Source organism: Monodelphis domestica, chromosome 5 (assembly GCF_027887165.1).
Source record: "Monodelphis domestica isolate mMonDom1 chromosome 5, mMonDom1.pri, whole genome shotgun sequence".
In the NCBI taxonomy this organism is placed as follows: Eukaryota; Metazoa; Chordata; class Mammalia; order Didelphimorphia; family Didelphidae; genus Monodelphis; species Monodelphis domestica.
Genome location: NC_077231.1, coordinates 34951778 through 34973040, shown reverse-complemented (window position 1 = coordinate 34973040; position 21263 = coordinate 34951778). Strand labels below are relative to the sequence as shown.

The window sequence follows — 21263 nt, the reverse complement described above, 5'->3', positions numbered from 1 at the left end:
AAGGAGGATTGCCATTTGGTGATGAAGAAGGCTTCTTTTGCGAGAAAGATTTTGGGGGTATAGGTTACAATTCATTAGTTGTAGGGAATATTTCATATCAATACTTATTTTCCTTTTACTTTCCCTTTTATACAAATTTTAATAGTTATAATAAATAGTTTTTATAGAACTAGCCTGACCAGGAGTTTTCTTCAACTACTTGAGCAGCCATTTTTTTCTCAGCGGTCAAACTCAAGAGCCTGTCCACATCAGTGATAGCTGATCATCTAATTAGCTAATATCAATACCAATAAGTGTCAATACCCCTTACAACACCCTGCAGGAAGATAGGAGGGGAAGGGCTAAGAGAAGGGGGTGGACTGATAGAAAAGAGGGCAAATTGGGGGAGTGTGGAGGTCAGAAACTAAATGGGGGTGAACTGGATGGAAAGTAATAGTAGTCATAATGGAGCAGAAATTTTTTACAAGTCTAATAAAGTCCTCATTTCTCCTACATAGAAAAGTGGCTTGAATATATAAGAATACAAACAAGTCACTTCCTACTTGGTAAATGATCAAAAGAGATGAACAAGCAGTTATTAAAGTTCTCTATAGTCATGTAAAAGTTCTCTAAATCACTATTTAAAAAAAAAATCCTTACCTTCCATCTATATGTACAAAAATATTTAAAGCAGCTTTTTTTAGGGGGGCAAAGATTTGGAAAGTGAGGGGATATCCATTGGGGAATGGCCAAGTAAGTGATAGTGTCTGGTTGTACTGGAATACTGTTGTGTTTTAAGAAATGTCAAATAGGAACAGATCAGAAAAACCTGGAAAAACTTACAAAAACTGAAGAAGAGTGAAATAAGCAGAACCAGTAGGACATTATACAGTGACAGGATCACTTTATAGTGAACAACTGAATAACAGCACTACAATGACCCCATACCTAACCCAGGGGATTCATCATAAGAAATTCCATCTACTTCAGAGAAGAACAACTGAGTCTGAATACAGACCAAAGTAAACTTTTTTATATTTGAGTTTCCATAAAAGGATTAATATGGTGAAAGGTTTTACATGATTTCATTTGTAAAATCTATATGAGATTGCTTGTGGAGGGTTAGGGTGGGAAGGAGAAAGTTCAAGATTCAATAATCTTTGAAAAATGTTGGAAACATTTTACATGTAACTGGGGGTGGTGGTGAATAAAAAATTAAAAAGGGCCTTTAATGGAGAGGATTGGGATCATTAAAGCATCCCCGTTCTCTAATATAGGGCCATCTTATTGTCTGTAATAGTGCCCATGAAATTAATTTTAATTGATTGTTTTTATGCTTAATTATAGAGAAGCTGCTCGAGAATGCCGGAGAAAGAAAAAAGAATATGTTAAGTGTCTGGAAAATCGAGTTGCAGTTTTGGAAAATCAAAACAAAACCTTAATAGAAGAATTAAAAACATTAAAAGATCTCTACTCCCATAAAAATGTCTAAAAAGAAGATAAATTTTATGGACTTATCTAAAGATTAATGGATTTTCTTTTTATATGGAGTTTTATAAACTAAAAGGTCAAAAATGAAACTTTTGAAACTAGGAGTGAGTTGCAAGATAAAGACTAAAGATTTTATTTACAAGATACTGGCGATTGTACCTAATGGAAATAAGTGGACTTCAAGCAACTCCTGGCACAACTGGAACCTCTATTAGAATTAACAGTAACAATGGTACCTGACCATGAATTTTCGACAATTTGAATTCCCCAGATAGTAATAATTGTCAGCAAAATTTTCAACTGAGATGATTCATTAATGGAAGGTTGATGGGGTTTTTGTTTTTTAAATTTACATTTTATTGGTATAGATTTTCATTACTTACTGGGTTCTGAAATTTGCCCCTTTTCTATTGTTTATGTAAATATGTTTGCCAATATTCTAAACTGCACATTTAAAAAAAAGCTAATATTTTGTAAAGTGTATAAAATTATGTGTACTTTGCTCAAGTCTTTAAAATTATCTTTTAAAAAAATGTTTTCTTTGCAAAGAGGTTTAGCAAAAAACCAGGGCATAATTGCTTTTCAGGTTTTGTCCTTCAAGATGTCCAAGCCACACAACCTGAAAATGAAACTTTTAAAGTATTCCAATCATTTTATAGAAATATTTTAGTAGAGTGGAAAGAAAAATATAAACATTTGAAACTTAAAAAAAATAGTATTGATTTTGCTTTTGGGGTATGGTAACTTTCTCTGAATGGATCATAATAAAATCATGTCCTGATTCTATATGCAGCTGATATGCATTGCTTTTTCTACTGTGCTTTAATAGAAAGATGTTTACAAGCCCCTAAAATTATTTTAGAGGATTTTAAAAAATCAGCTCAAGATACATACCAAAGTATTTTTTCAAGAGGGTTTTTCTAATCAAACTCTAATGTAGGGCATATCGATTTAAAAAATAACACAATTTAAAAACAATTATTCATGTAGAAAATATTTTGTGAAGTGATGAATGGTACCTTTGTAAGAAAAAGTGACTATTTTTATATAGTTAATCTCAAATTCTAAAGTTGTGTTTTTATGCTTATTTTATCTGTTTATACAGTTTTTAGTAAAAAAAAAATAGATATTTTGTGTCTCAGATTACCATTTTTATATTTTCATGGGGGGGGGGGTAAGGTTTCCTGAACTGCAAGTATTTGAATTATGTGCATTTCTGTATAATTATCTGAAATCCAAATATGCTGTTAGTACATCAGTACTTTTGTAATCAAACTACTCATTTTCAAGCTTACCTATAAAAATATTGTCAGCTCTTAATACAATATGTATCATTTTGTCTTATTCCTGTAAAAATTAAAAGGCATTTGAGATCATCAAGACTGTTGGATGTAAAATATAGACAACTTAGAAGAAAAGATTTGAAACATGAATGACAACCAGTTTCTTGCTGCTGATGGTTTCAACAGAGTTAATTATCAGATACTGAAATGTGCCTGTTATTCTCGGTAGAATAAAAAAACGAATGCCTTGTCTTCTGGGAGTGTCTATAGTACAAGAAGAAGAGATGCAGCTCATGAGAAACAGATTTCAGTGCATGTCAGGAGCCAGCACGGTATGTGAGACTTGCAGAAAGTTGGACATACACCTCCTCATTGCCGTGGAGTCTTCCCAGACAAGTTGCTCTTTGGGCTGCCCAGGGAAGGGGGAGGCAGGATTTCAGGCCACGCAGAGGTGGAGGATGGGGTAGGAAATGGCATGTCATAGAAGTCATGCAGGTAAGTTAGGAAGGATCCAGATGGGCTACTATTCATCTGGTTGGAGTGAAATGAATATATGAGAAGAAAGATGAAAAAGCAAACTGCTCTTGGCCTTCAGTGCTAAGATACTCGGGAAGACTTCTTCAGAGGAGTGGCTTTTATTACGACTTCATCACTTTGAGTAGGAAATACTGAGCTTTTTTTATGCCAAGTGTCACAGCTAGGCAGTGTCTCGGGCCACATTTGAACCCAGGCCTTCCGACTCAAAACCTGGGGCCACAAATCCTTAAAGTAACTTGGGTGGTGTGTGAATTTAAACCAAATTGAAGGCAAGGACTAACGATAGGTGATTGAAGTAGGCCTGAATAAGCAAGTTACTTTGCAATTAGAGTTCAGGTCAGGATGAATTTTATGTAAATCTGCCTGCAGGTTGTATTTTATGCAAGGTATGTTTTAACTATTTGTCACTCCAAAATGCTTTATGCAAGCATTACTTGCTGGGTGGTGTTTCACTCTTTGAAAATCTTGAGTAAAAGAATTGCATATTTTTTACTATAAATAGCTGACTATAGGGCTATTGCTTCCCAGGATTTGGGACTTGATTTCATTTAGTTAGTGCTAATTATCAGTTCTTCAAAACTTTGACTAGGTGGCTCAGTGGATTGAAAGCCAGGCCCAGAGGCAGGTCCTGGGTTCAAATCTGGCCTCAGACACTTCCCAGCTGTGTGACCCTGGGCAAGTCACTTAACCCCCATTGCTTAGCCCTTACCACTCTTCTGCCTTGGAACCAAAACAGTATTGATTCTAAGACAGAAGGTAAGGGTTAAAAAATATATATTTTTTGACCAGTTAGATAACAAAAAAAATCTTGTAGATAAACTTCTTACATTTAGAAAAACATAGCTTTCATGTCTGAAGCTGTTTACACATCATCACAAGAACCAATGTAAGTTCAGTGAAAAAAACTCATTGTCATCGTCCATTAATTCAACACTTTTTTCTCAGCATCTTTACCAGACAATGCTCTAGGTGGGAGGGGAGAAAAAAAGGGAAAATTCGCTCCTTGCCCTGGAGGAACTTTCTTAGGGGAGAGTAGGGGTAGCTGAATCAGAGCTAAGGATCGTGTGTATTACAACTTGGAAGATCTTGATCTGAATCTTAAAGCAGTGGGCAAGGGGGCAGCTGGGTGGCTCAGCGGATTGAGTGCCAGGCCCAGACATGGGAGGTCCTGGGTTCCAATGTGACTGCAGACACTTAGGAGCTGTGTGACCCTGGACAAGTCACTTAACCCCCCTTGCCTAGCTCTTATTCCTGTTCTGCCTTAGAACTAATACCCAGGATTGATTCTAAGATGGAAGGCGAGGGTTTAAAAAAAAAAGTGGGCAGTAAGGAGGGAGTGTGTCCTAGGCATAGAGATTGGAGATGTCAACAGTGACAACTAAGACCATCTGAATAGAATATAGAATGAAGGAGAACATTGTGCACTGTATCAATCTGTATTTCATCCTAGAAGCCCAGAGCCATTAGTTCCTTACAGAGTGGCCTGGCATGGTCAGACTTGCACCTTGGAAATGAAATTTAGTAATTTGTGGAGACGGAACTGAAGATGAGACGATCCCGGAAGACCAACCAGGGGCTACTTTTGTCCTGGACTCGCTAGAACGGCGTCTGAATGGAGAGAAGAGGACAGATGTGGTGATCCATTGGACAAGACTGCAAATGGAGAGAGTAAGAGTCAGGCCTTCGGTGACTCCAAGGGATGCTGCTAATAAAAACAAGCGTGCGTAGTAGGAGGTTGTTCTTTTGGTTTTAATTTTCCATCCTAAATTCTTTCCTTCCACCTCCTCCCCTCTTCATTTCAATAGGTAAGAAATAGGATACCTGTAAGACAAAATGTCATGCCAAACATTTCCATGTTAGCTATGTGGCAAAAAGGGACACGCTTCATTCTTCACTTAGAATTCATCCTTCTCTTTCCATCAGTGAATAGCATTTTGCATCAGGAGACCTTTGGAATTACATGGCTCACTGCATTGATCAGAGTAGGCAAGGCTTTCCTAGATGAACATGACAGTATTGCCGTTATTGTGTACAAGGTCCTGGTTCTGGTCGGTTCACTCTGCATATGACCATATAAGATCATACAGATCTTCCCAGACTTTTCTGAAACCACGTCTTTCATCATTTCTTACCACACAGCAGCATTCCATCACAGTGACTCAGCAGTTTATTCAGTCACTCCCCAATCCCCTTCAGGGTCCAGTTTTTGGCCACAACAAAAAGAGCTGCTATATTTTTTATTAAATGGGTCTTTTTCCTTTTTCTTTGGTCTTCTTGGGGTATAGTCCTCTGACGTTGCTGGCTCAAAGGCTAGGATAGTTTTATAGCCCTTAGGGCATAGTTCCAAATTGTTCTTCCTAATGGTTTGTCTAATTCATGACTCCAACAATGTCCCTGTTTTTTCACATCCCCTCCAGCATTTTTGTCATTTTCCTTTAATGCCATGTTAGCCTGATCTGTTGAGTGTGAGGGGTGGTACCTCCATTGCTTTAAGTTGTTTTTCTTTGATAGTGATTTAGAGTATTTTCATGTATAGGATAGCTTCAATTTCTAATTCTGAAAACTGCCAGCTCATATCTCTTGTCCATTTATCATTGAGGAAGTCTCATTCTTGTAAATTTGGCTCAGATCTCTATATAAGAAATGAGATCTTTAATAGAGAAACTTGCTTTCATTTTTTTTACCCACCTTCCTGTTTTTCTCCTAATTTTGGCACCTTTGGTATTGTTTGTATCCATTATCTCCTATGAACTTCTCTATCTCTTGTTTGGTCATGATTTCTTCCACTATAGATCTGAAAGGTAATTTTTTCCATGCTCTAATTTGCTTATGACATCACCCTGTGTCCACATTTTGAGCTTATCTTGGTATATACAGGTGTGATATATTGATCTATGCCTTATTTCAGCTAGACTACTTTCCAGTTTTCCCAGCAGTTTGTCATACGAGTTCCCTGGATTTATCAAACACTGGGTTACCATGCTCATTTGTTTCTGTAGATTTGCTTCTGTGTACCTAATCTATTTCATTGATCAACCACTATTTCTTATCCGTTACCAAACTGTTTTGATCGTGACCACTTTGTACTGTAGTTTGAAATTTGGTGCTACTAAACCCTTGTTGTTGTGGATTCTCTTGACCATTTTTTCTTCCAGATGAATTCTGTTCTTTTTTCCTAGCTCTATAAATCAGTTCTTTGGTAGTTTCATTAGTTTGGCATCAAATTTAGGTTGTACTGACATTTTTTTAAACTATATTATTGATTTGGTCTCCCTATTGTGAAAAAGAATTGTTTTCTCTATGGTCTCCAGATATGGTATCACGAGTTAACACTCACTAGATTGTGAAGACAGGATTAACTCTCCTTTGTCTACCTTTTGATTGAATCAACACAAGTTTGAACTAGGTGGAGGAGCTCACAAACCACTTAGTGAATTCACACCCTCAGAATCAGCCAGGATGAGTATTCTCCTCTCCAGAAGATGAGTTTAGAAAACACACCCTGAGATGAGAGCTTAACCTTCAGAAGGGGAGAAGTTGATTCCACAGACACTGTCCCCCTGGGCAGTACCAGATAATTTCCAAACTGTGATTGGTCCCTGTGAAGAGGGGAGGAGACAAAAAGCCACCATAAAAGCCATGAAATCCTTTGCCTTGAGGCAGATTCTCTTTGAGAAGATAGTCTGAAGAGAGTGTCTCCTGGAGCTTGGAGCTCGGCTTCAACTTGGACTCTGACTCCTGGACTACTTCATTGGGTGAGTGATAGGCTGACTCCCTTCCTAGTTTCCCGAGATTAGCTTCCATCTTGGAGGAGGCCAAATGGATACTCGCCACCAGCCTTCCTGACTGAGAGCTAATTAACCTCTGCCTGGATTAAGATAGGATAAATAACTTTTCTATCTCCTTCACATTTCTCTACTTTATTGTTTTCTCTCTATTTTTCTAAATAAATTTCTGACTCAAGATATAATAAATATTGGGGGGCACATAATTTCATAAAATTATTGTCTAACCATTAATTTTTCACTTACACCATGAACAAGTAATATTTCTCCAATTCCCATCTTAGTGAGAAAAATGTTTTGTAATTCAATTTATACAGTTCTTGCACATCTTAAGAAATAGACTCCAAATATTTTATATTGTCCATTTATTTTATTTTGAAAATTTTATCTAATTAGTCAATTTAGAACATTTTCCCTTGGTTACAAGAATCACATTCTTTCCCTCCCCTCCCGCCCTCCCTCCCCTTCCTATAGCCAATGCGCAATCCCACTGGGTTTTACGTGTGTCCTTGATCAAAACCTATTTCCATATTGTTCTGTTCATTTAGCGTCTACATCCTCAATCACATCCCCTTGACCCATGTATTGAAGCAGTTGTTTTTCTTTGGTATTTTTACTCCCACAGTTTTTCCCCTGAATGTGGATGGTGGTTTTTCTCATAGATGCCTCCAAGTTGTTCAGGATCACCGCATTGCCACTCATGGAGAAGTCCAATACATTCAATTGTACCACAGTGTATCAGTCTCTGTGTACAATGTTCTCCTGGTTCTGCTCATTATTTCTTTAAGCACAATAATGTTCCATCTCCAATAATTTGTTCAGCCATTCCCCAGCTGAATGGCATCCAATTTTTTGCCACCACAAAGAGTGCAGCTATGAATATTTTGGTACATGTCTTTTTCCTTATGTTCTCTTTAGGGTACAGAGAAGACTTGTAATTTCCTTGGCATTAAGAATTTACAGAGAAAGTAACTGACTACCAAAACAAATTAAACATCTTTACTGCAGTTTATGATATTAGGTCTATACCTTCTGAGGGTCCCACAGCTAACATGTCATCTCATGTTGTTGAGCATGGACCTCACTGGTTCAAAGGCCAGCTCTCATACTTCTGTTTTGATGATAGAATAAAAAGGAATGAGCACCTAACCAAACCTGGCCCCCCAGTGGCACTTTCTGGTAGTAAGTGGGAATTCTGGTTTTTCTGTTACATTTTCTTTTATTTTGGTTTGGTTTGTTCTGTTTTGTTTTTGTTTTTCTTATCTCATCTTTGGGTATTTAGGTACTATTTTAATTCATTCTTTTTGCTCTTTTTATTTTTAACACAACTCCAAGAGATCTTCTCTGACATTTAGGACATTCAGGAAACATTTCACAACTAAATTGATGAAACAAAGCAAAGGAAACATCCCTGCATCTTTAGGAGTATTCAAGCTGTCCATCACTGCTCAAATTGTATCGCAGGAGAGCTCCCTAAATCATTTGAATTTATTTGTCCATTATTTGCCAAGAGATCTACCATGGAATTTAAGAAACATTTCACAATTGTATTGATTAAACAAAGCAAAAGAAACATCCCTTATATGTTAGGAGTGTTCAAGATTATAAACTGTCCTTGATGGACCTTATTGTATCACCTTAAAGCTCCCTGAATATTTAAGAGTTACCAGATCACCAACTGATCTGCACTGATGTTTATGAATTGATTAAACATAGCAAAAGATACAACACTGCCACTGAAGTGGTGTTCAAGATCATCAGCTCTCCTCGATGGACTTTAATGTATCTCATGAAAACTCCCTGAATCTTTATTTTATTTTGAAATTTTTATTTAATTAGTCAATTTAGAACATTTTTCCTTGTTCATGTTCTTTTCCTCTATTCCCCCCACCTTCTCCCCTAGCCATGTAGAAGTGCAATTCCGCTGGGTTTTACATGTGTCCTTGATCAAAAACTATTTCCATATTGTTGATGTGTGCACTAGGGTCTACATCCCCAATCATATCCCCTCGACTGATGCGATCAAGCAGTTGTTTTTCTTCTGTTTCTACTCCCACAATTTTTTCCTCTGAATTTGGATAATGTTCTTTCTTGTAAATATCTCCAAATTGTTCTGGATCAGTGCATTGCCACTAATAGGGAAGTTCATTACCACAGTGTATCCGTATCTGTGTACAATGTTCTCTTGGTTCTGTTCCTCTCACTCTGCATCAATTCCTGGAGGTTGTTCCAGTCTCTGTGGAATTCCTCCACTTTATTATTCCTTTGAGCACAATAGTGTTCCATCACCAACATATACCACACTTTGTTCAACCATTCCCCAATTGAAGGGCATCCCCTCATTTTCCAGTTTTTTTCTACCACAAAGAGCTCAGCTATGAATATTCTTGTACAAGTCTTTTTCCTTATCTCTTAGCCCTTTGAGCATAGTTCCAAATTGCCCTCCAGAATGGTTGGATCAGTTCACAACTCCACCAGCAATGCATTAATGTCCCAACTTTGCCACATCCCCTCCAGCATTCATTACTTTCCATAGCTGTTATGTTAGCCAATCTGCTAGGTGTGAGGTGATACCTCAGAGTTGTTTTGATTTGTATCTCTCTGATTAAAAGAGATTTAGAACACTTCTTCATGTATTTACTAATAGTTTTGATTTCTTTATCTGAAAATTGCCTCTTCAAGTCCCTTGCCCATTTATCAATTGGAGAATGGCTTGATTTTTTTGTACAATTGATTTATCTCTTTATAAATTTGAGTAATTAGACCTTTGTCAGAGGTTTTTGTTATGAAGATTTTTCCCCAATGTGTTGCTTCCCTTCTAATTTTGGTTGCACTGGTTTTCTTTGTACAAAACCTTTTTAATTTAATGTAATCAAAATTATTTTTCATTTTCTTATTTTTTCTAACTCTTGCTTGGTCTTAAAAATTTTCCTTTCCAAAAGATCTGACATGTATACTATTCTGTGTTCACCTAATTTACTTATAGTCTTCTTTATATTCAGGTCATTCACCCATTCTGAGTTTATCTTGATGTAGGGTGTGAGATGATGATCCAATGCCAATCTTTCCCATATTGTCTTCCAATTTTCCCAGAAGTTTTTATCAAATAGTGGATTTTTGTCCCAAAAGCTGGGATCTTTGGGCTTATCATAGACTGTCTTGCTGAGGTCACTTACCCCAAGTCTATTCCACTGATCCTCCTTTCTGTCTCTTAGCCAGTACCAAATTGTTTTGATGACTACTGCTTTATAGTATAATTTGAGATCTGGGACTGCAAGGCCACCTTCCTTTGCATTTTTTTTTCATGATTTCCCTGGATATCCTTGATCTTTTGTTCTTCCAAATGAACTTTGGATATCTAACCTTCAGCCAACATCATCTGCAATGGGGATAAACTAGAAGCCTTCCCAATAAGATCAGGAGCCCATTATCACCGTTATTATTTAACATTGTACTAGAAACACTAGCAGTAGCAATTAGAGAAGAAAAAGAAATTGAAGGTATTAAAATAGGCAATGAACAGACCAAGCTATATCCCTCTTTGCAGATGATATGGTGGTCTACTTAAAGAATCCTAGAGAATCAACTAAAAAGCTAGGGGAAATAATCAACAACTTTAGCAAAGTTGCAGGATACAAAATAAACCCACATAAATCATGAGCATTTCTGTATATTTCCAACATATCTTGGCAGCAAGAGTTAGAAAGAGAAATTCCATTTAAAATCACCCTAAACAATATAAAATATTTAGGAATCTATTTGCCACGACAAACACAGGAACTATATGAACACAACTACAAAACACTCTCCACACAATTAAAACTAGATCTAAACAATTGGAAAAACATTGATTGCTCACTGGTAGGATGAGCTAACATAATAAAAATGGCCATCCTACCCAAATTAATTTAATCATTCAGTGCCATACCCATTGAACTACCAAAGAAACATTTTTACTGGTTTAGGCACGGTTTTGGTAGAGTTGTTAGGATTTTGATGAGTGTTTTCACTAACTTTTGGTTTAAAGTTAAGACGAGTCTCAAAATTGTCTCGAATATAGGGAGGTTTCAGTGTGGCGTGGAGGTTACTTTGGGCTTAGTGATACATTAGGTTCTAGTCCTCCACTTAGGGTGAAATTTGTGGTATGAGTTAGTGTGGGGTCAATATTAAGGTTCCCCTTTGCATTAGTTTTATCATCAAGGTTATGGTAGGGTTAGGGTGAGTGTAGGGGCAGGATTGGTGTTAGTGTTATGGTTTGCTTTCTTTGTGCGTAAAATATGGGGTTTGGATTAATGTTAGGGTGATGTTTAGAACTGACTCATTTGGGGATTAGGATTACTGTTAGGGTAGAAATTTGTTTAGGGTTAGGTTGCCAATTACAGTTCCGTTTGGGGTAGAAGTTTATTTAGTGTTAGGGACAGGATTAAGGTTCATCTTTCCATTAGGGTTAAGGAGCCTTAGAGAAAAGATGAAGGTTAATGCAACGGAGAAGAGCTGATGATCTCGAACACTCCTTACAGTAATAGGGATGTTTCTTTTGCTTTGGTTAATCAATGCAGTTGGGTAATATTTCATGAATGTTAATCCAGATTATGTGGTGATCTTCTAAATTCTAAAGAATCAGGGAATTTTCACTTGATACATTAAAGTCCATTGAGGATAACTCCTCACATGGAAGGGATGTTTCTTTTGCTTTGGCTAAAATATATAGTGGTGAAATATTTTATAAATATCAGTCCAGATTGAGTGGTGATCTGGTAACTCCTAATGATTCCGGCATTTTTCATGTGATAAATTAAGTTCAGTGAGAAGAATGCATAATCTTGAACTCTCCTACAGTGGCAGGGATGTTTCTTTTGCTGTGGTTAATCTATAAGAGTTGTGAAATGTTTTGTGAATGTCAGCACAGATCAGTTGGTGATCTAGCAACTCCTAAAGATTCAGGGAGTTTTCATGTGATATCTTAAAGTCCATCATGCACAGCTATTGATCTTGAACCCTTCCAATAATGCAGGGATGTTTCTTGTGATTTGTTTTACCAATACTGTTGTGAAATGTTTCCAAAATGTCCAGACAGATCACACTTGGTGAGCTAATAACTCCAAATGATTAAGGGAGCTTTCCTGGGATACGATTAGATTCACTATGCCCAGCTGATGATCATGAACACTCCTAATGATGCAGGGAGGTTTCTTTTGCTTTGTTTCAGCAATAGAGTTCTGAAGTGTGTTTTAAATCTCAGGGCAGATCCCTTGGTGAACCAGTATATCCAAATGATTCATGGAGCTCTCCTGGGATACAATTAGGGCAATCAAGAAAAGCTGTTGAACTTGAATACCCCTAACACTGCAGAGATGTTTCCTTTGCTTTATTTCACCAATTTAGTTGTGAAAAGTTTCCTAAATGTCAGAGAAGATCCCTTGGCAAGCAAATAATTTCAAATGATTCAGGGAGATTTCCTGTGATACAATTAGAACTGTGGATAGCTGATGATCTTAAAACACTTCTAACGATGCATGGATTTTTCTTTTGCTATTTTTCACCAATACAGTTGTGAAATGTTTCCTAAATATGTGGGCAGATACTTAGTGATTGAGTAACTCCAAATGATTAAGGGAGCTCATTATAGAATACAATGAGGCCCATTGTACACATTTGATGATCTTGAACACTGCTAATGATGCAGAGTGGTTTATTTTGCTTTGTTTCACCAATACAGTTGTGATATATTTCCTTAATGTCTGGGCAAATCACTTGGTAATCGAGTATCTCCAAATGATTCAGGGAGGTTTCCTGGGATACAATAAGATCCATCATGGACTGCTAATGATCTTAAAACACTTCTAAAGATCAGGGAGATTTCTTTTGCTTTGTTTCATCAATAGAGTTCTGAAGCAAGAAGAACAAAGCCTTTCTGGAGTGGCAAAATAACCCAAACTCTGCTCCTAAAAAGGACAGATTCAAGTCTCTCCAAGCAACGGTACAGCGTGAGATCAGGAAGATGCAAGACCGATGGTGGGAAAAAAGGCAGAAGAAATCCAGCGCTTTGCTGATACGAAAAACTACAAACAATTTTTCAGTGCCCTCAAGACTGTCTATGGGCCATTAAAACCCACCACCACTCCCTTGCTATCCTCTGACGGTGACACTCTCATAAAAGATAAAAAAGGCATCAGCAACAGGTGGAAAGAACACTTCAGTCAGCTTCTCAACCGACCCTCTTCAGTCAACCAAAGCGCCCTTGACCAGATCCCCCAAAACTGCACCATTGAACAACTTGACATCCCTCCTTCTATAGAGGAAGTCCAAAAAGCCATTCAACAAATGAGTGCAGGCAAGGCACCCAGTAAAGACGGGATCCCAACCGAGGTGTACAAGGCCTTAAATGGAAAGGCGCTCCAGGCATTCCACATAGTGCAGAACAGCATATGGGAAGAGGAAGACATGCCCCCAGAACTCAGAGATGCCTCCATCATAGCCTATACGAGAACAAAGTCTCACGAGCAGCCTGTGACAACTACAGAGGCATCTCTCTACTCTCCACTGCAGGAAAGATCCTCGCCCGTGTTATACTCAACAGGCTCCTGTCATCTGTTTCAGAGCAGAACCTGCCTGAATCACAATGTGGCTTCCGACCAGATCGCAGCACCATCGACATGGTCTTCACGGTGAGGCAAATGCAGGAAAAATGCCTTGAGCAGAACCTGAGTCTCTACATTGTCTTCATAGTCCTGACAAAGGTGTTCGACACAGTGAACAGGGACACATTGTGGGTGATCCTCAGCAAGCTCGGTTGCCCAGCAAAATTCGTCAAACTGATCCAGCTCTTTCATGTCGACATGACAGGGGAAGTCCTATCTGGTGGAGAGACTTCCGATCACTTCAACATCTCCAATGGCATGAAACAAGGCTGTGTCCTCGCTCTGGTACTATTCAACCTATACTTCACCCAAGTATTACAACATGCTGTGATGGATCTAGACCTGGGCGTCTACATCAAATACCGACTGGATGGCTCACTATTTGACCTTCGCCGCCCAACTGCAAAAACAAAGACAACAGAGAGACTCATCCTGGAAGCTCTCTTCGCAGATGACTGTGCTCTCATGGCCCACCAAGAAAACCATCTCCAAACCATTGTGGACAGGTTCTCTACTGCAACAAAACTGTTTGGCCTGACTATCAGCCTCAGCAAAACAGAGATGCTGTTCCAACCTGCACCAGGGAGGCCAACAAACCAGCCGTGCATTACAATCGATGGCACGCAGCTTTCTAACATCAACACTTTCAAGTACCTGGGCAGCACCATCGCCAACGACGGGTCCCTAGACCACGAGATTAATGCCAGGATCCAAAAGGCCAGCCAGGCACTCGGGCGGCTGTGCTCCAAAGTCCTCCAACACAGCGGTGTAAGCACTGAGATGAAGCTCAAAGTTTACAATGCAGTGGTCCTCAGCTCGCTCCTGTATGGTTGTGAGACATGGACACTGTACCGGAAGCACATGAAACAGCTGGAGCAATTCCACCAACGCTCCCTCCAGTCAATCATGAGGATCCGATGGCAGGACCGAATCACCAACCAGGAAGTCCTCGACAGAGCCAACTCCACCAGCATCGAAGTCCTGGTCCTCAAAGCCCAGCTACGATGGTCTGGACACGTCATCCACATGGACCCACAGCGAATACCAAGACAGGTATTCTAGGGTGAACTGTCAGCTGGACTCAGGAAACAAGGCCGACCAAAGAGAAGATTCAAGGATCAGCTAAAGTCCAACTTGAAGTGGGCTGGCATTACACCAAAGCAACTAGAACTCACTGCCTCTGACAGAAGCAGCTGGTGAACCCACATTATCCATGCCGCCACCACCTTTGAAGATGAGCGACGTCGACGTCTTGCCGCTGCGCGTGAACGCCGGCACCAGGCCACAACCGCACCTCCCGTAACAACTGGCGTCCCAGGCCCCATGTGCCACAGACTCTGCGCCTCAGTCTTTGGACTTCAAAGCCACATGAGGGTATATCAAGATGATAACGCACAAAGACAATTGTCATTCTCGGTCACCGAGAGACTACTACTGAGAGTTCTGAAGTGTGTCCTCAATCTCATGGCAGATCCCTTGGTGAACCAGTAAATCCAAATGATTCAGGGAGTTTTTCTGAGATACAATTAGGGCAAACATGGACAGCTATAGGTCTTGAACATTACCAATGATGCAGTCATGGTTACTTTGCTTTGTTTCACCAATAGAGGTATGAAATATTTCCTAAATTTCCAGATAGAACTCTTGGCAAGCAAGTAAATCCAAATGATTCAGAGTGTTTCCTGCTATATGATAAGGTATAGCTGTCCATCATGGAGAGCTTATGATCTTGAACAGTCTCAATTAGGCAGGGATGTTTCTTTTACCTCGTTTCACCCATACAGTTGTTAAATGTTTCTGAAATGTCCGGACAGATCACTTGGTGAGCTAATATCTAATAATAACTAAGATTACTAGGTAATGATCCATACCACAGTGTCTCAAATTCTGTGACAACTGCAGCATCTGTACATCTAATTCCATTACACAAATATGAAGAATCATCAGTGAATAACCCCAAGTCTGGATTTTCAATTGGAGTGTCTTTTAAATCCACACTAGGCATATCCACTAGATCTCCTACTTCTACAAACTCATGCAATGATTTTTTCCCCATGTAAAAGCAAAGATCTAGCCTGACTTGTGTAAAAATGGAGATTTGAACTCCGGACTTCAATCTCCAGAAGTCCTTGCTCTAGTTCCCAAGATGCCCTCTAATCTCACTTGTTGTTTGTTGTTTTTAATTATCCATCTGGATGCCTATTGTCCGAAGGCATAGTGGTAAGGGCTAAGCAATGGGGTTTAAGGGATCTGCTCAGGGCCCCACAGCTGGGGAGTATCTGAGGCCAGATTTTAACCCAGGACCGCATGTCTTTAGGCCTGGCTCTCAGTTTGCTGAGCCACCCATTTGCCTCCCCAAAGTTAGATGAGTCTTCTCCTGACCCGCAGGTGAAGTCAATAAAATTACCAGAACAGTCAAAAGGTATTCTTTTAAATAGCCCATTGCTTTTGAGTTCCTGTTTGAAAAATCTGTTTCTTCTCCCTTTTTTTTTTCTCTCTCCCCTGCTATGATGGGCCCATGTGGTCAATACCCCCATCCACGTGGAGGCTTAGCCTAAGGGAAAATTGCCCGGTCTCCTTTCCTTCTTGTCTCTTCCCTCTGCCCCCGTGGCCAATACTGTTACCAACTGGTAGAAATGAGTCCTGAGCGATCTGCTCCAAGGATCTGGGTGATGAGCCGGCTGGGGTCGCACTCGTGGGTCTGGGGCACAGAAACAGGCAGGCAGGGCCAGGAGATCGGGCACCAGGTGAGAGGCCAGGAGCAGGAGCCAGAGCCCGAGTGGGCCGCCAGGGTGGGCAGGGCAGGGACCAGGTGAGGATGGAGAGGGGTCAGTATCCGCGTCAGGAAAAAACAGGCAGGCAGAATGAAGCAGCCAGGAACCAGGTGAGAGGCAAACAGCAAACAGACAGGCAAGGAGAAGCTAATGGCTGGAACAAGCAGCAGCTTTGCGAGGGTAAAAAAACCTCGGCCAGAGAAAAGTGGGTCAAAAAAATTTCTAGGCACTAGCTATTAAAGCTGAACTAAATCTCAGAAAAGAATCAGAAGATTGAGAGTCTTTTTTCCCCATTAGGTCGCCAACTGTAAAGATTAAAATTTAGGGGAGACTGAGGCAGGTAGAAATTAGTTTCTCTCTGCAAGGAGTATTATATTTTTTAGAGGTTTATTAAAAGTTAAGGATTAAAGAAAATACAGGATAAGAAAAACGTGCCTAGGCCAGAGAGGCCTAGACAAGATAATCTCACATCATGGAAGAGCCGTGTCTGCCCCCAAACGGAAGTCCAAAGAGACCACAAAAGCCTTTGCAATCAGCTTAAATCCCTTCTTGATCTTGACCCACCTGAGAATTCAGTGAGATTACAAAGCATTTTGGGGAAGTGGAGCAAGGGCTTGTGGGGATTGAAGTCCAGAGTTCGAGTCTATTTTTACAGAACAACACATATACTACCTCAAAAAAGAAAACCTGAATTAGTGACCTATATTGATTTGATGTGCCTTTTGTAATTTTTTTATTTTCTTGAATGTATTATTGCTTTATCTACCTCATTTGCACTCACACTGTGGTTCATGGTAAGTTAAAGAGGAAATGAATCTTTTTTTTTTAAAGCAGCCTCTATACTTTACCTCTGTGATTGTGAAATATACACATTTTAAAATTATTTTTGTTTTTCTTCCTACATGTGCCATATGGTATTTGATTTTTCCTCTTTTTTTTTGCATTTGAAGCACATGTCACCAATATTGAAAAGATTTTTAAAATTTTGTTTGATTTTTGCAATAGAATAAGCTAAGATGTCCATTTGCCTAGCATATGTACCCCAAAAGCTTTGGACTATGGCAACCTGCCACTAGTTATTTAAATATTATGAGACTTTTGCTCAATGAATATGTCTCATCCAAGGAGAAAGGGACCACAAAGGAGCACAGAAGTTGACTTGCCAAGCACCAAATGAGCACAAAGGTAAAGAAACCAAACCCATCCTAAGGGGATTGATGAGATTCTGTGCAGAGAGCACAAGGACTTGATCATGTGTGAGACTCGAGGTTGTGGCTGTTTAACATGTGTCAAATGCAGGGCTTCTTTGTACCACAATCTGTATCAAGTATATAACATCAATTGTTCTGGCTCCATTATCTTAGAAAGTGAAGAAAAGGGTCAAGCCAAAGAATGCTATTTCCCATTTGTTTCAAGATCTAGTCTCTTTTTCTACTTTATTTTATGATGTCGCAATTTACTGAAGTCCAGACTGCTAAATTGGTTTAGTGAGTGATTGTCATTGCAGGCTTATGGAACATGGATTGCTATAAGAACAAATCACAACATGATGTGTGAAATTTTTTCCCTTCTTCCCAGAATTTTTCACGTTTTTGATATTATATATTTCACTCAGAGGTTATTTTTTAATTTCTTTGAATTATTTGATATTTTGGTAATTCATTCATACGCCTTATGACTCGACCATATATTCCTGTGTGATTCCTATGTGTATCCCTGTATTCTCCTCAGGGGGGATGTGTTATTATCCTCCTCAGGAGGGTTAACTGTTGTGAACTTTGATTTAAATTTGAGCCTAATTTAGAATAAGAGGCTACCGCCCAGAATCCAGATGAACTTTTTTTTTTTTCAGAAGGTGAACTTTTTGGAGAAGGCACCATGAAGATCCCTGCAGAGACCACATGCTGCACCAAAAGATCCAGAGTGAACTTTGAGTTATGGTGAATTTGAACTATGGGGGTTTGAATGCATTTGTTTTCAATGTACACTCTTATGCCAAAAGGGAATTGCCCCTAATTGGCTTTTTGTCAATGCCCCTAACATTGGTTTTGTTCTTTTTCTCTTTTATTTCTCTCTTATCCCCATATTATTATAATTTCCCTTTTAGAAGCTGTAATATTGTATGTACCTCTAGTTAAAGTTATAAGTTGATTATGTTTAAAATGATCCCCTTGGAGATATTGGTCTCCCAAAGGATCATAGTGAGAAATGTATAAATAGAAAATTTTGTATGTTTGAACTACGTTCCCCAGAATTCCTTTCCCATCTCCACCACATGGCATGTTCACATTTTGTATATAGTTGTTTTTTCCCCACCCTCTCTCTCTTCTCTCACATCAGTGGTTGAGTTAGCTCCCTTTTTACTCTTTTTATTTTTGCCATTATTAATAAATCTTATTAAATATGATACTTGGAGTTATATATTAATTTTTTATCTTACACTTTGGTTAATCAGTAGAGTTGTGAAATTTTTCATAAATGTCACCGCAGATCAGTTGGTGATCTGGTATCTCCTAGGGATTCAGGGAGCTTTTACATGATACAATAAAGTCCATCGATAGCAACTGATGATCTTAAACACTCCTAACGATGCAGGGATGTTTCTTTTGCTTTCGTTTATCAATACAGTTGTGAAATGTTTCATAAAAGTCAGTACAGATCAGTTGGTGATCTATTAACTCCAAATGATTCAGGGAGCTTTCATGTAATACAATTAGGTCCATCAAGGACAGCTAACGAGCTTGAATATTACTTAAGATGCAAGGATGTTTCTTTTGCTTTGTTTAACCAATACAGTTGAGAAATGTTTTATAAATGTCAGTGCAGATCAGTTGGTGATCTGGTAACTCCAAAATATTCAGGGAGCTTTCAAGGGAGCTGATGATCTTGAACAATACTTAAGATGCAGGGATGTTTCTATTGCTTTTTTTAACCAATACACTTGTGAGCACATATCAGATGTAAGTAAGCCTTTATTTCACCCAACACATAATGTGGAAAATACATAAAAGGTTCAGTGCAGTTCAAGACTGTTGATGTAGTTTCCACCCCTTTCACACAAGTACCACCTTCCCCTCCAGGAAATACACAGCTCTCCAGATGCAGGGGAGAATAGAGCTGGACCTGGAGCCAGTAAAACTGAGCTCATATCCTGCCTCTGACACATCTGAGCTGTGTGATCTATAAACTTCAATTTCTTGATCTGTAAAAATGGAGGAGTGCACGAGGTCACTTCCTGTGACCCTGGGCCTTACTTCATTAAGGGCCATGAACTTGGGGTAGCTCCAGAGGCACCCACATTCCTGCAAATCAAATTTAGAAATGAGTAGAGGCCATTGACCTAATATTCCCCTCCTACTTGGACTTTTCCCAGAGGGAAATGAATGTTGGTTTTAGAGAAGCAATTCACATCCCATCAAGGGTAAGGCAAGAAGCATTTTATCAAGCATCTACTGTCTGCCAGGCACTACACTAGTTGCTCTACACATATTATCTCATTTGATCCTCACAATAACTGTGAAAATGAGATTGACTTCACCCTACTTATTCTTTAGATTTTTAGTCATCAGGAATGTATAGACCTCCACTTAATGATTAAGTGTGGAGGGGAGAAGGTCTATGACCCATGTGTGTTAGCAAGTGACAAATCAGAAATAAGTGACTGCCCCTTAGACAGTCCAAAGCCATGTTTAAGCCACCATTGGTACACGTAAAGGTGGAAGGAAGGCACAGGAAGTGACCCAAAGAACTGCCTTTAAATTTGGTGGCCACTTCCTATGAGGGGGTCTTTTTTGCCTTGGAACTTGACCTTGGAGGAGCTCAGACTTGAGATCTCAGAATTTGGACTGACAGGTGATGAGTGAAAAGGCTGATTCCCTTTCCTTGGCTTTCTGGAGACACTAGCCTCTGGAGCCGCCCCTCATCTTGGAGGAGGCCTCATGGCTGGAAGCCTTATTAAAGTAATCCTCTGGGCCCCACTCCCCCTGCCTTGCTGGGGACTCTGAATCCCTGCCTGGTTCAGACCAGGCCAGAGCAGCATGGTCTCTCTCTTTCATTTTCCATTCCTTTCTTCTCTCTATTTGTAAATAAACTACCATAAAAGCCATTCTGACTTGGAGTAATTATTGGAATTTAGTAATTAAATTCCTGGCAACCAAACTCTCAAATATTCAGTCCAACCATAATTTTTACCCCTTATAGAACCCTGAGGTAAATAGGTTAAAAAAAAAAAAAGATTTCAGCCTTGGATAGGATCCAAGTTGAGACCCTGGAGGAAAACAATAGGCTTAGACTGTATAAACTTGAGTCTTCTGCAGGTGAGTATGATCCTCTCGTATTTCTTTTTTTAAATTGGCCTGATGAAACGGGAACTTTTCAAACAATTAAGCAGGCCCTGGTAGAACCAGGCTTCTGGAATCCTTTGCTATTGGGTTCTGCTCCAAACAGCCCCTGGGGAAACATCAGATGTGAGGGCAGTAATGAGCATTTAAGAAGAGGCTTTACACAGATCACCTGGTGATGTAACAGCTAGTATTATCATGCCCTTTTTACGGATGAGAAGCCTGAGGCTGCCAGGATAAGTGCCTTTCCCAGGGTCAGGCCGCTAAAAATTTTCTGAGGCCGCATTTGAACTCGGGGCTTCCGGGTACCCCCAGCAGTGGGTTGTTAATGGGAAAGGTCGGCGGCCCGGTTTTTGGGGTCGGTCAGGCCCCAACTCTTCCAAATTTGTTTTCATTGTCGAATTGCTTTTCCTGTGGTGAGGGAGGGAGGGTG

General features: G+C 39.5%; 2 protein-coding genes across 4 annotated transcripts in view; both read left to right on the top strand.

Moving 5' to 3' along the window:
* ATF1 (activating transcription factor 1) overlaps window positions 1-2846 on the top strand; it is a 36870-nt gene extending 34024 nt beyond the window's left edge. For all 3 annotated transcript variants that reach the window (XM_056798244.1, XM_056798245.1, XM_056798243.1), the window contains one exon: window positions 1327-2846. In XM_056798244.1, the coding sequence (XP_056654222.1) occupies window positions 1327-1471 (145 nt within the window). In that variant the 3' untranslated portion in view covers window positions 1472-2846. The remainder of the gene's footprint in view (window positions 1-1326) is intronic.
* Window positions 2847-20970: 18124 nt separating this feature from the next.
* The window catches only part of LOC130454458 (transmembrane protease serine 12-like), a 52285-nt gene continuing 51992 nt past the window's right edge, over window positions 20971-21263 (top strand). Inside the window, exon 1 of the mRNA XM_056798239.1 lies at window positions 20971-21084. The gene's annotated coding sequence lies outside the window, so the exon portion shown is untranslated. The remainder of the gene's footprint in view (window positions 21085-21263) is intronic.